The sequence below is a fragment of the Leptonychotes weddellii genome, chromosome 4 (assembly GCF_054177405.1).
Source record: "Leptonychotes weddellii isolate Sample4059 chromosome 4, ASM5417740v2, whole genome shotgun sequence".
NCBI classification, from domain to species: domain Eukaryota; kingdom Metazoa; phylum Chordata; class Mammalia; order Carnivora; family Phocidae; genus Leptonychotes; species Leptonychotes weddellii.
In genome coordinates this window covers 147,669,710-147,685,094 of record NC_138372.1, presented here as the reverse complement: position 1 = coordinate 147,685,094, position 15,385 = coordinate 147,669,710, and the positions used below count along the sequence as shown (strand labels likewise).

General features: G+C 34.4%; 1 protein-coding gene across 2 annotated transcripts in view; it reads left to right on the top strand.

Annotated features, from left to right (window-relative positions):
* The window catches only part of CSMD3 (CUB and Sushi multiple domains 3), a 1,160,890-nt gene that overhangs the window by 770,909 nt on the left and 374,596 nt on the right, over positions 1-15,385 (top strand). For both annotated transcript variants that reach the window (XM_081816413.1, XM_081816412.1), the window contains 2 exons: positions 4,148-4,335; positions 10,229-10,417. In XM_081816413.1, the coding sequence (XP_081672539.1) occupies positions 4,148-4,335; positions 10,229-10,417 (377 nt within the window). The remainder of the gene's footprint in view (positions 1-4,147; positions 4,336-10,228; positions 10,418-15,385) is intronic.

Genomic DNA, 15,385 nt, shown 5'->3' with positions numbered 1-15,385 from the left:
AACACAAAATGCATTATTTTATTGAAAAGGATCCCCTGGTTTGCTAATGAGAGTCATTAACCATCATTAAATAAATAAATAACACATGCTATCTCTCAGCCCTAAGTAGGCTATCTAGAATTGCCAACTTGAGAAGCAGATTGCAAAGCGGTCCTTATAATTCAGAGCACCACACTTGTGACTTTTGATTTTATATTTTTTTTGAAGACACATTTTCTCTGTCCAAAGTTTTTAACATGTGTGTTCTATCCCTCCTGATAGGCAGTTACATGGGCCACTTAGCTGCTTGCCTGTCTTGGGTAGATACCTTCAGAATCTCTAAAGTGAATTAATGTACATTCTGCAGCGTGTATTCTAAGTTAAACCATCCCAGACTTACCTTCCTGGTTAAAAAAAAAAACAAAAAACAAAAAAACTCAGCGATTTTTATAAACTGTAATGCCAGTTAAACAGACAAAAACCCAATTTAATTTTGATAAATATAGTTACTTAGCACTTTTTACTCTGCCACTTTCTTTTTTTTTTTTTTTTTTAAAGATTTTATTTATTTATTTATTTGCGAGAGAGAGAATGAGAGACAGAGAGCATGAGAGGGAGGAGGGTCAGAGGGAGAAGCAGACTCCCTGCCGAGCAGGGAGCCTGATGCGGGACTCGATCCCGGGACTCCAGGACCATGACCTGAGCCGAAGGCAGTCGCTTAACCGACTGAGCCACCCAGGCGCCCCTCTGCCACTTTCTTATTCTCTTATCTGCTTACTGTGACACAAATCCTTTAAGCTAGGCTGTAGGCAAAAGTCACACTGAAAAGTGATTTTCGATGCTAGGGTTTGGGCACAGCAACAATAAACAGTTCTGTAGGTCAGCCAGAACAGGTCTGGGGTGAGAAATGATTCCCAGAGTCCAACGATTTTGTCTTCTTCCCGTGAGCACCACTGAGCAGGACTTGTCAACTGTGCCTCTCTTCTGAATCCCTAAGTCTCCCTCTGAAGCAAATTATAAACCTCCTAGCTCCTTCACCTTCTTGATACCAGTGATACCAATGTGTGTATGTATATATATACACACAGAGATATACACATAAACTCTATGTATAACTATTCCTTGTTAATTAGCTCAAACACTGGAAGAATCAAGAGTTAGAAATGCATTAAGAATTTACTGATGTTATTTTCACTATTTTAACATAGACAGGGCATAGCTGTATCAGTATATATTTCTTTGGAATTTTACTTTATATAACTAAAATAAATAAAATCTCAGTTCTTTAAAAAATGTTCTAAACTGAAATGTTTGTTTGAGCTCTTGAGTCCTCTATCTACCTCTCCCTCAGACATACACACACACACAACACAAACACAACACACACGCAAGCCTGTAAGATTCTTGAGTTGGAGCTATTTGAAAGGAAAGTTATTTAAATACCCTCCTCCATTTCTTCTTTTCTAAAGATCCTTTAAGGGTATGAGGTTTTACTTTAGGGCTGTCCATATCCCGTGTGCTTTGTCAGAAAATTGGTTCCTTTAAAATAATCCACATCTTAAATAGCCATCACATGGTTAGGAGTAGCTCAGTTGCAAAGCAGTAGCAAGGGACTTCATCAAGTCAAAAAATAAATGAGAGGTTTATCCATTAGATTAGAGGCATAAAATAGTCACCTTGAAATTAGAAATATGTACATCTATCACTTCTTTGTTTACTGACCCTATAATATCTTGGTGTTTCATTTCCCTCATAAGATTGTTTTGAGAAACAAGATATCCTCTCTGAAGTATCAAATAAGAATTATGTCCTGAAAAACCTAATTCCCTTCTGATTTCCAACTAAGCTATTGTAAGAACACTGGTTGCTAGCTCTTTAATAGTTTCTGTCATTCTGAGAATACTTCTTATAGAATTTTTTTCCAAATAATGAATTGTATTTATTACTGAGCCATGTCACTTGCTTTCTTGTACCCAGAAATAATTTAATTTGGTTAAAATGAAATTTTATAAATAAATCCTATAACGAAGATGATGGCATAGCTATTTTCCTATATTCTCAAATGTAGCAATTGACTAGATTTAATTTACAGGGGTGGAAAAAAAAAACCTAAAATATATCACAAATATATTAGCCACTACTTGGCTTCTTGAAATTGTCTCAAATACCTTAAATCAATGAAATCTTAAGAAATCGAATTTCCTGTCAACACAGAGCAAAATAATAATGCCTAGGAACATATGTGGTTTTTAAACTGTTTACCTCTTCTTAACATAGCTAAACCGTTACAAGTCTTATATTCAGATCTGCAGAGGAATTTTGCTTTGTTTCTTCCAACAGTTTCTAAATGTTCTCAATATTTGGCAGCTTCTAAATGAACTCATTTACTATTAATCATCCTAAGCCCATCTTTCTATCCCTTTTCCTGTCCTCAATTCCTAGACCATAGCTATGTATCACTCTTCCAGACAGCAACTTGTTTTTACTTTTAAATTAATGAGGACTATTTCAATTTGGTCAGAATGGTTTTGGATTACATCAAGAATGTTTTTAAAAGACAACAAAAATTGAGTAAGATTATATTCAATTTCATTTTTAATATCATCTAGTGGTTCCACAACATTTGTTTATGATAAACAATAAATTTAATGTCATAAACAAATGAACACTAGATTGAGGCAGTTTATGAGAAATGTATACAGCTATCTTGAAACACAAAATGAAAGAAATTCAAATTATTGTGTAATCCTAATTCATTTCCCTTGTTATTCTAATGTATTTTTATAGTTCCTTAGGGCAAATCTGTGCTGATTTTCTTTTTAAGGATTCACTCCTACTGAACAGTGTTCTCTATATCATCAGTTAATGTTGCTATTCTATTAAGAATTGTCTCTTTATGTTTCAATTCAAAGTAATCTCTGACTCTTCTGTGCATTTTAATTTGGTTATTATCAGCTGACTAGCTACCGAAGTGAAACTCCAATTTTAATACTACAATAGACTGACTACAAAACAACCAAATAATGGATTCACAATGTATAATTGTCTGATCATTTACTTAAAGGACATAGTGTGTTCCTATACATTTCCTATTCTAAATTGTATTATTGGAAAAGTTATTTTTAGACCAATGCAATATATTCCAAATTGCAAAATAAAAACCAAGATAAGCTTATGAAATTCATTCATTTTACTAAGTATATTGCTTAACAGGGTGTAAAAGTGGTACAGATTGAAAAATATTTCAATTACACTTCTTAAATAGCATTTAAAATGCTATTTTATTAATAATATTTTATGCATGTTAAAAGAGGCTCTGTGTTGATTGCATTTATAAAATATGCATCTTTTAAGAGAATTGAAAACCTCAACAGTAACCACCACCAAAAATCGAATAATAAAACCAGCCAGCATAGCATAGCATAGCATAGTAGAGAGGCTAGGGACAGAGAGACTTGGGTTTGAACTATTTAAGTTCTGCAGGCCTCAGTTTTCTTACCTGCAAAATGAGTATAATAATAGGAGCTAACTGACAGGGTTAGTATGAGGTTTGGATAAATGAATATAGATAATATATTTATCAGAGCAAGCACTTAGTGAACATCAACTACGTCATCATTATCATTACCTACTTATAATTAGGACAACTGTTTTGAAATAAAAACTATATAAAGTTTTTAATGGCAAAAATAGATTTGTGAAAAAAAAAAAAAAGGACCACAATGTAAAGCAGAAGTCAGATTTGAAATATATATACAAGTAAGATGAGAATCTGATTAACGGATTGAAGATAAATATGAATCACATAGTTTTCCATAAAATGAGGAAAGTAAAAGAAAGGTGACTCCCAAAAAATGCTTGGTTAATGAAAAGGCCATTTGTTTACTGAGGATATTCCATAATATTTGAAAGAAATCTTACTTATGAACAACAAATATATATATACATACCTCTTTAATGATAATTTCCCATAAGAATAAGAGCTTATAACTTAGGTATTTAGCACATGATGAGGTCTTAAATGATACGTATGATATTAGGTAAGCTAAAGAAAAATTATAATATAAAAATTATAGAAAGTTTAATCATTTAAATAGCAATCTAAATCATTATTTTCCTTATAGTGTTATTCTAATAAATATATTTTCACATTGTCTCTTAATCCTAGATTTCAGACTGAACTGAATTATGATGTTCTGGAAGTGCACGATGGACCAAATCTTCTGTCACCCTTGCTTGGATCCTACAATGGTACACAAGTGCCCCAGTTTCTATTCAGTAGCAGTAATTTTATATACCTTCTGTTTACAACAGACAACAGCCGTTCTAATAATGGTTTCAAGATTCATTATGAAAGTAAGTAAAGACAAAATATTTTTTGATTTCCCTATTCTCTTTTCCCTACATTTGGTATTACCATTGCATCATTAAAAGAACTACAAGATTTATTAAGAAAATAAAATTAAAGCTTTCCTTGACCCATGAGAATGCTAATGCTTTGCAAGGTATGTGTTTTAGTAAATTCTGCAAAAGAGTTTTCAACAATATCTGTCTAACATCATCATCATCATGATGGTAGTATCATGATGATACTAAGGAAATCTCAGAAGTATCAGATAACAAATTTTAAACAATGGCTTCCTTAAATAGTTATTTGTGCACAATTCTGAAAAGCCAATAATAGTAAATATCAATCTAAGATGTATATGAACATTGACAGATTCCTTTAACATGTACTTCATAAATTCATTCTTTTGTGTTTTACCCACATTAATTGCACACATTTTCCATTTAAAATATTTAATTTTATTATTTTGTGTAAAATACTGAAAATTATGTTAACATTGAAAAGTAAAGTACATACATGTATATTCAAATATGACTAACATAACTGATCAAAGACTATATATTAAAACAAGCTCTAATTCACAGTGTTGCAATCAGCTTATAATAATCCCACCTAAAATATTATAGTTTTATTTAAAACAAATCTAAAATACATTTGATATTTTAAAATAATTTGATTCTGGTATATACATAGAAACAAGTTTTTTAATTTATAAACATTTGGCATATTTATACGTGTATGGGTGTATTGTACATGATGTGTACAGATAAACTCATATATGCATGCGTTTGCAACTCAAGGTACATTGCCATGTATCTTTGCGTGAAAAGCGGTTTTGGTGAATTGGATCTAATAGCACATTTAAGAGGGGTACTGCAAGATATCTTTATATCAAGTACAGTTAGGTATTAAATCACTTCTTTTTATATTCAAGTCTCCTACACCCCTTGCCCCCTCAAGAAAAATTTTTCATTTGAAATTTATAACTTTATATTCCATATTGGGTGTCTTTTCAGTAGATTTGATCAGTGGACTCCTGGGCTTTTTTTTTTTTTTTTTTTAGATTTTATTTATTTGAGACAGAATGAGAGAGAGAGAGAGAGAGCACATGAGAGGGGGGAAGGTCAGAGGGAGAAGCAGGCTCCCTGCCGAGCAGGGAGCCCGATGCGGGACTCGATCCCAGGACTCCAGGATCATGACCTGAGCTGAAGGCAGTCGCTTAACCAACTGAGCCACCCAGGCGCCCCTGGGCTTTTAAAACAGTAATAAATATATATTCATTACTCTTTTAAAGATTGTAATATCCATTATATTATTTAATTATATTAACTTCTTTTTTTACTTAGAGCTTTATGGCATCAAAGTATATTTCCTAAATATTATTGTAAAATGTAACAAGAAGATTAACACATGCTTGGAAATTCAAATGAACTGAAGGGCCTTAAGTGAGATTTTTAGTTTAACTTAGGTGTGTTAAAGTTGAGTCAGAGTAAAGTCATTTTTTTTGCAATCTATTTCAAAATTAATTCTTATTAGCAATTATTTTTTATCAATATGTTACAAATGGGCAGGCACTTTTCCTTTAATCCATTGCTATATTCTATACCTAACAAATCACATTCAATCCCACTCCAACCAAGGTATGTGGTCTTGATCACGTGTCAGACATAGGACACTTTTAAGAATTAAGTAAAATCGCACATGCAATGTGTTTTTATAATAGCATGCAGTGAGTAATGAATGATAGCTCATATTTTTTCTTTGAAAACTAAACGGATGAGGAATTAAAATGAGAAGCAAGCTCAAATGTATCTTTGTTATAAAAGAAATTGTTCACAAATACTTGTTAAAGACAATAGAGCAGACTTTTACTACAGTGGGGTTTTCTATAAGGGAAGAGAGATTGAGCTCAGCTCTGACTACAAGTGGGACTTTATAGTCAGGGAGCAGGGTGTGTGGGGGGCGGAGTGGAATCAGTGGATGGGAAATTGCTGAGAGGGGCAGAGGATTAGAGGCAGGGGGAATCTGGCTAAACCCACCAGACAGGATTTTTGCTGAAGCAGGCCAGAGTGAGAAGATACTGAGGGTGGGGAATAAGGAATTTGATTAGATATCAAGGGAGGGGTATTTTCAGTAAACTGATGCAGTAGGATTGCTGCTAAAACTGGACTAAATGGGCCACAGCTGAGGTCTAGTCAAAAGGATTCAGAGGAGCCTGACTAAAGGTTGTTCAAGGCAGAGCGTCTCTGTCATAGTCAGCAAGTGTGTCACCCATAGGCTCTTGGTAAGATAATCGAAGTTAACGTTGGAAACCAGTGACGAAAAAGACTGAGTGGAGGAGACTGAGAGCTAGAGAGGCTGAGGTTGATCAAAGACACTTTGGATGTTGGTTTAGGTCAAATCTGGCCGGAAGGCAGTAACGTTCTATTTAAATTAGTTTATAAGAGATCACTTCCTCTCATTTTTATTCTATTTAGTGTTGTGGTTTAATTACTACTGTGGAACGATCTCTAACATCACGAGCCCTTTCTTTTCAGGAACACAAACAAGCAAAGACCTGTTTTTTTGTTGTTGTTGCTTAGTAAGTTTCCCAGCTGGAGGTAACCAAACTATCTTTTTTTTAAATGAACCATTCACAAACCCCCAAATCAATAGAATGAAATTTTAATTATTACACTAATTAAAACTTTAAATATGTATTTGGTATTTAGTGACTTTCTATTTTTTTAATTAAATCCATTAAAAAAGAAAACATGATTTTTCCGGGAGACCAAAATGCGATGGGAAGGATTATTTGCGGTGCTATCTCTGCTTCCACTCCAGATTTTTCTTGCATCCCTTTGCTGGGGCACTATTTACCCAACTCTACTTTCTCTCAAAACAGGGAGATTGCAAAAACTGTACCAATGACATAAGATTCATAGTTTTCAAAACACATTAAAAAAATAATAACAACATGGACTGGAATTTAGGAACATAACCCATTTTTTTCTTTCAGTACAATTAATTTCCCCTCCCTCTCCCAAGAAAAAGTTCTGTTTATTGTGTTGTATTTCTTTAAAGACAAGTATAATTAAGTCTTCTTGGAAATGTAAATAATATATAAAACAATAAAATTATAAATGGATATGGAACAAATTTATAGACACAGATACCCATCTCCAAAGACATATTTTTTGTATGCAGGTATATATATATTTTTCCCAACTATGGGAAATGGAAGACATCTAAGAGAATGTACTGTTTAAATAACAGTTCTTGTATTTAAAGTCAATACATATGGGAGAGGTAGAGGAATCAAAATATTTCCATTGCCTTGATTTATTTTCTTGTCAAGAAATATTTTCTGGGCGCCTGGGTGGCTCAGTTGGTTAAGCCACTGCCTTCGGCTCAGGTCATGATCCTGGAGTCCCGGGATCGAGTCCCGCATTGGGCTCCCTGCTCAGCAGAGAGTCTGCTTCTGCCTCTGACCCTCCCCCCTCTCATGCTCTCTCTCTCTCTCTCTCTCTCTCATTCTCTCTCTCAAATAAATAAAATCTTTAAAAAAAAAAAAAAGAAAGAAATATTTTCTTCTCAATTATGAAATATCACCTTTAACTTATTCTGTGACTGCTAGATGTATACAGTGCAGTAAGAGACATAAAAGAAACGCGTTATCTTACTTTATCCATTAGTTGGAGAGACAAGAAGGACAATGAAATGACTAACCTTGTACTAATATTCACTGACCTTTAGTCTGAATAATCTGAAACCATTAAAATCACTTTTGGAGAATTACATTTGCTTGATTTTGTTTTTACCATGATTTACATTTTATGTGACTTTTTCAAGCCCACATTTCCCTGATTTCTTAAAATTTCGCTACAAAATAGGAGTTTTGGATAAAGGAAAGTTATTTAAGGGCCAGAGCATTAGAAGATCATGACTTGAAGGAGAGGACATCTGAGTTTGGTAAAAATTGAGAAGATTTTGTAAATTAAAGGGATGATTGAGTGTATTTGTGGTAGTAAGATAAAATATAAAACTAGTAAGGAAACTTACCTGACTGGTAGGAAAGATGACTACTGAGAAATAATGGAAATTACAAATAGTAGAATTCAATTTGGAAGTCTTGAATTTCAAGGTGATGACTTTGAACTTGATGCCATGAAAAGTAGGGTGCAAAAGCAATGAAATAACGTATTTTAGGGATATATGTGTCCAAAATTATATCCAGGATAGACTGGAGATGAAGGATACTGAAAGAGAGGGCAGACATCATTATTTGTCTTATAGAATTGAAGTGATGAAGGCCTTGGGTAGGGTAAGAGAAGTAATAAATGACATGATGCTGTCAACGAGGACAGATTTCAGACATATTTTATGGAGGAAAAACACAATGTGAGAGGGATTCAAAGATGAAGGAGGATCTCAAAGCCTTGGATGCTAGAAGACAAATGGTCACATTGAGAAGAGGAATACAGCAGGTTAAAGTAATTGTGTTGAAGATAAGATTTTGTTATTTTTTAGTTTCCCATTAAAAACAACAACATTTAAATGAAATGGATATGTCTGATAAATATATTTAAAATGTGTACTTTGTCTCTTTAAAAATTGAACTACTATGTTTTTAGTATTTTGTTTAGCTTCATTTTAAAATTGGAGAGTAATACAAATAAATAGTTTCTCTGGTGGATGTGATTTAATCAGATATAATTTGAAAATGCTAATTATTATATTTTTGGAATATAAAAACAATAGTAATTCATTGTTTAAGCCTTTCATTTAGGAAGAAGAAGGTAATTTTTTATTTTACCTTATACCTCAATTCTTAACTCGGGGCATTTTTTTGCATCCCAGGGAACATTTGGCAATATCTGGAGACATTTTTGGTTGTCATGACTGGAGAAGTTAGAGGTCAGGAATGCTGCTAAACATACTGCAAAGCACAGGACAGCCCCAAGACAAAGAATCGTAAAACCCAAAAACTCAACAGGGCCAATGATGGGAAACCATGTCTTATTAAGGGAAAGGCATTGTCATGGTGTGGTTTCAGCTAGACATTATAAGTCACAAGGAAGCTTATCATCAGGAGACACCAGATACACTGGAGGCTATTGAAAACCCTGACAAGGGGTGCCTGGGTGGCTTAGTCGTTAAGCGTCTGTCTTCAGCTCAGGTCATGATCCCAGAGTCAAGGGATCGAGCCCCGCATCGGGCTCCCTGCTCAGCGGGAGGCCTGCTTCTCCCTCTCCCACCCCCCCCCCCGCTTGTGTTCCCTCTCTTGCTGTGTCTCTCTCTGTCAAATAAATAAATAAAATCTTAAAAAAAAGAAAAAAAGAAAGAAAACCCTGACAAGTAGCCAAAAGAGTTGTACTCTTTTATTTAGAAAGGTACTGGCATTCATACTTTCATATTTCCCTATATATTTATATCTATATAATTTTTTAAAGATTGATTTATTTATTTGAGAGAGAGAGAGAGAGCAAGGGGAGGGGCAGAGGGAAAGGGAGAGAGAGAATCCCAAGCAGACTCCCCATTCATTGAGCATAGAGCCTGACATGGGGCTCGATCCCTGGACTCTGATATCATGACCTGAGCCAAAGTCTAGAGTTGGCCGCTTAACCGACTCAGCCACCCAGGTGTCCCATATCTTTATAATATATAACAATGTAAAGTTTGGTAGATAATTATACATTTTCATCAGGTTCTTATATAACTAAGTGATTTGAATGTGGACTCCGTGGGTAGAAAATGTCAAAACAAATTTGTTAGACAATTGCTGGTTGTTTAAATAAAGCTATGGGCACATTAATTTATTTGTGAAAATCATAACTCACAATCGTTTGAAGAAATAGGAATCAATTTTGGCAAATCTGAATCCATCAAACTTACTCTTTGTCGTATTCCCTTATTTCCTAGGTGTTACAGTGAACACTTATTCTTGCTTGGACCCTGGCATTCCTGTACATGGCCGTCGCTACGGTCATGATTTCTCCATAGGTTCTACTGTTTCATTTAGTTGTGATCCAGGATACAGGCTGAACCATGAAGAGCCTCTTCTGTGTGAAAAAAACCACTGGTGGAGTCATCCACTCCCAACCTGTGATGGTAAGAATTAATTCAACATGCAAAATAAGCTGATTTATAAACCAAAAAGAAGTCAATATAATATTTATAAAATGTGAGACATAATACAACTATAAATATTTCATGTTAAAAGATTATCTTGAATTTTGGTAATTTTCTTATCAGACCATTAATAAAATAAAAAATGCATTATATGTCACCAAGACTTCAAAAAGAAAAAATAAATATTGATAACCAGCCAAACTTACCCTATGCCTTACCCAATGCCTAAAGATGGTATATATATTTTCAAAATATGCACTTAACCAGTTTAAGTGCATATTGTGTGCTTGGACCTTTGACAAAGTAGCATTGAAAATGTCAAATTGCTATCAATGAATGCACAAAAGAAACAGAATATTACCTCCCAAGTTGGAAGGCAAAATGTATCAGTCCAAATTCTACCTAAGTATACAGCACTATGACAACGTACTCAGGCTGTCATGTGGTGGCAAATTCTTGGTCATGATGAATATTCTACCAGTGTCCTTACCTCTTCTTTGTTTCAACAGAGAATAAGTCAGAAATGCTTCATTTTTCAGAAAACACATGTGAAAATACAGTGGAAGAAACTGCTTCGCTAAGCTCAAGAAGTGTTTTCATACTTGCTTTATCAAAAACACACACAATGTAAATCTATGTGTTATTTGATCCTGGGCTTTATTTTTTATTTATTTTTATTTTATTTTATTTTTTTTCCTGGGCTTTATTTTTTATTTATAACACTATTTCCAAGTTCTGTACTTGTTCTTGTTCAAAGTGGAAGATCACATTTGTCATTTCATGATTAAAGTTTCAAATACTGTCACTTCCGTTATTTTTTAGAAAGAGTTTTAGGCCAATTTGTTTTTATAAAAAGGTTTAAAGGAATCATCAGCACATCTTCCTTGTATTTGGTATAATACTATTTATAATAGTCAGCATTCTTGAGATTTTAAGTGGCAGAATCCCAACTGTAACTGGTTTTAAAAAATAAAAGCAGAATTTGTTGTTTATTCAAATCTTACAAAAGGCAAGGGTGGTGTACTTCTCATGACTAATTATAAACATGAATTCAAACCTTTTAAAGGCTCTCTCCATTTTCTACCTAGGCTTTTCTCTGTGTCTTGACATAATTCTCTTTAACTGCAGCCAGGCTTTTTCTACATGGGTGTATTTAGCAGGGGAGAATACACTCAAAGGAACATGTAGATTTATAGTCTCATATTTCCAGGATCAGACAAGAATGAGAGTTCTCCCATGTTCCAATTAGAAAAATTGCAGGAAAGGTCTCTAAGTATCCCATACCTGAACCAGTTACTGTGGTAAAGGAGAAGGGCCCAGTACAATTAGCATTGTCCAGGTCATATGTCCATCCATTTCTATGGTTGAGACAAAATATAATGGTGGTGTATAGCTCTTTAGTTTATGGATGCTCTGCACTCCTTGGAATATGTGGCTGAAAGACGATACGTTATCCTTTCTGCTATCGAGTCTGTCAGATGGGAAGAATACTTTGAATGCAGTTCTCTTTTCTGTGTACTTAGGTTTCTGAGTTTTTACTGATCTTTTTAAATTCATCTTGTTTCACTACTGACCAAGGAACCTTGAACCTCAAGTCAGAAATGGTTCAGTTAGATTCTGTGCTATTTAGTAAATTTGATATCTTATCCTTTTTTCTTAATGCTTTAAAAAAATATTTATTTTGAGAGAGAGAAAGAGAGAGAGAGAGAGTGTGTGTGTGTGTGTGTGCATGCAAGCAGCAGGAGGGGCAAAGGGAGAGGGCGAGTAAATTAAGCAGACTCCACGCTGAGCGTGGAGCTCAACGCAGGGCCCAATCTCATGACCCATGAGATCATAACCTGAGCCGAAACCAAGAGCCCCATGCTTAACCTCCTGAGCCACCCGGGCACTCTTTTTGCTGCAGAGTAACACCTGTCATGCCACTTACACTTTTCTTTATAGTATTTTCCACTCCCTAATACCTTTATGTATTTACTGTTCACTTTTCTACTAGGTTGTCAGTTCTATATGGCAGGAACTTCATTAAGTTTACTGTCCTGTCCTCAGTGCCAAGAGCCGTTCCTGTCCCACAGCTGGTACTCAATAAATTTGTGTTGAATGAAAAGAATGAATGCAATATAGTCCCTAGTCTTTTGGGAATACGTACTATATTTTCATTCTGCATATATATTTTCTTGTCCTTTGCCTTCATTCATCTTTTTATTCTCCTTATACTAGAAAGTCTTAGACCTCCCCTCACCTGTATCAAAATCTAAGTCAATATTTAAAAGTCGTTGACTCATTATGCTTTCCCTGGATAAAGCATCTGGGCAAAATCTCAACTTTTCTTAAGCCCTGTAGTATAGTTTCTCATATGGGTTTACAGTTCAAATTGGGGAGACCTGGAAATAGAAAAAAAAAAATCTGAGTTTAAAAACAAAAACTCATAATGGGATTTGTAATAGACGGCTATTTCTGTGCTCCATTGCAATACTCAAAATGTTTTGATGGATACTGTTCTTTCTCGACAGTTGAGAACTTGCCAGGTGTGTATCACTACAAAGAGCAAAGTATAATTTTATAGGTCTGGACAATAACATTCAAGGGCGTGGCTTTTGAGAAGACTTTACTATTTTAAAACTCTAATTGATATTTATCGTGTGACAAAGTAGTGATCACGTGTGGCAAAAATCTGAGAGAAAAAAGAAAACTGCTAGTCAAGATCACTGTATATCTGGCTAATTGCCCTCAACTCATATTTTGGGCTATCATTGTAACTTAGCTGTGCTACTGGTCTCTGTCCTTTTAAATGCTTTCCCCTGCCAGCTGTTTGCTCTAACATAAAGTAACTGGGTATTTCATGTACATTTCATCACTCTCTAATTTCTCCACAGTGTTTTACTTGATACAAAATTCGTCTATCTCCCATTCACAAGAACATATAAGCCTATTATATGTGTTAAAAAATGTTTGTGTCCCTAAAGACGTATGGCATCCATTAGCAAGGTGGTTGGGATAAACTGAAATTTCTTCAGAAGAGGTGATATACAAAGAACAGGAGATCCATGGTATCCATTTTAGGTACTCTCAATCTAATGAAGTTTACTGTGCAAATGACCATATATTCTGTTGAACTGAATTAAAAAACTATTCTCGGAGAAATTTTCTTTATAGTCTGTATACCACTATATCTTTTTCAATATATTTAGTTCCATTTTCTATCTTACAGTAAAAAAAAAAAATTCACATATGAAATTTACCTTTATTATTCATCTTAATATTTTAGTCTTCTCATAACTGATTCTAATAGACTGATTTCCCCTTATACTTTCTTAGCATTCTAATAGGAAGGGAACTTTTTAGAGAAGCAAACATCATCAGATTGGTAGAATATTCAGTAATAAATTAACCACTTATAAAATTAACCCAACTCAAACCTGCATTAGCATTTATCACTATGCATTGTATCAATGCACGTGTAGGTTATTTCTTGTGATTGTTCAAAAAAGCCAATAATATAAAGCAAATACAATTCCAAATATTTGCAATGTAAAATAATCTCATTTAGAAAGATGAAGGATTTCATCAAATGATGCTGTGGCTGCTGATGATAGAAGACTGTTTCAATTACAGACAAAGTCATTGACAAATGAGAATTCGTAAGATATAAATCAATTAAAGACAAGAATACTGACACATTTAGGTATTCGGTGCTTAAAAAGAGATTGATTTGAATATGAAAGGATTAAATTAATCTCTGAGAAAATGAATGATATCCTTGAATAATTTTTTTAAAGATTTTATTTTGAGAGAGAGATAGTGAACGAGGATGTTCATGTAAGTGGGGGTCGGAGGGTGTGGAAGGGTGCAGAGGCAGAAGGAGAGAGAGAATCTCAAGCAGACTCCATGTCCAGTGCAGAGTCTGACGCAGGGGTAGGGGCTGGATCTCACGACCCTTAGATCATGACCTAAGCCGAAATCAAGAGTTGGATGCCTAACCTACTGAGCCACCCAGGCGCCCCATATCCTTGAATAATTTTTATATAGATTGATCATTTGAGGGGGGAATGCTACAAAATAAACATAAGTGAAGGACATCATAGTATAGCATGCTATAATTTTTTGGTAGAAATTGTGAAAAAAAATCAACACTTGATTCAAGAGGTCAGCTTAAGATCAGAGACTCCAGAACTAGACTGCTAGAGTTTCCTCCATACTTGCCTTCTCATCTGTAAACTGTGAATAATTACAGTACTTTTCTCATTGGATTGTTATGAGGGTTAATTGAGTTAATAAAAATAAAAGTATTCAGAATAGTGCCTGTCATGTTGTAAGTTCAATATGAGTCATTGTTATGCTTTTGCTAAGAACTGGTGAGTAGTTGCAATTTTATCCTGTTTTATTAAGATATAAAATACACATTTTCCTATTTTTAGTTTCATTTTTTTTTTTTAAAAAAGACCTAAATCAGTCTTTCCCCATAATTTACTATGAAATTCTACCTTTAAGTCAATTCCTTTCAGGGGCCTTTATCTACTACTAATATTCTCAACTAACAAAAACCTCCACAATGTCATAAAAATGCACTCTATATTTATCATCTGCTTATAATCAAAGTAATAATATAAATGTTCATTAATAGTATGTTAGTTATTGACTATTCTTCCTAAATATTTTAATGTGTTCATGGTTACTTAACGTTATTCATGTTTCTGCAGAATGTCCCTTTAACGTCCCACCTTCAACACAGATGTGGTAGGTATAGTTGGCAGACAGGAAATTCTCAAGAAATTCTCCAAGGACAGAAGGAGATTTGACAGAGTAGCATTATTCAAAAGAATGCTGATGTGTAGGGGTGCCTGGGTGGCTCAGTCGGTTAAGCGTCTGCCTTTGGCTCAAGTCGTAATCCCAGGGTCCTGGGATTGAGTCCCATATCAGGCTCCCTGCTCAGCGGGGAGTCTGCTTCTC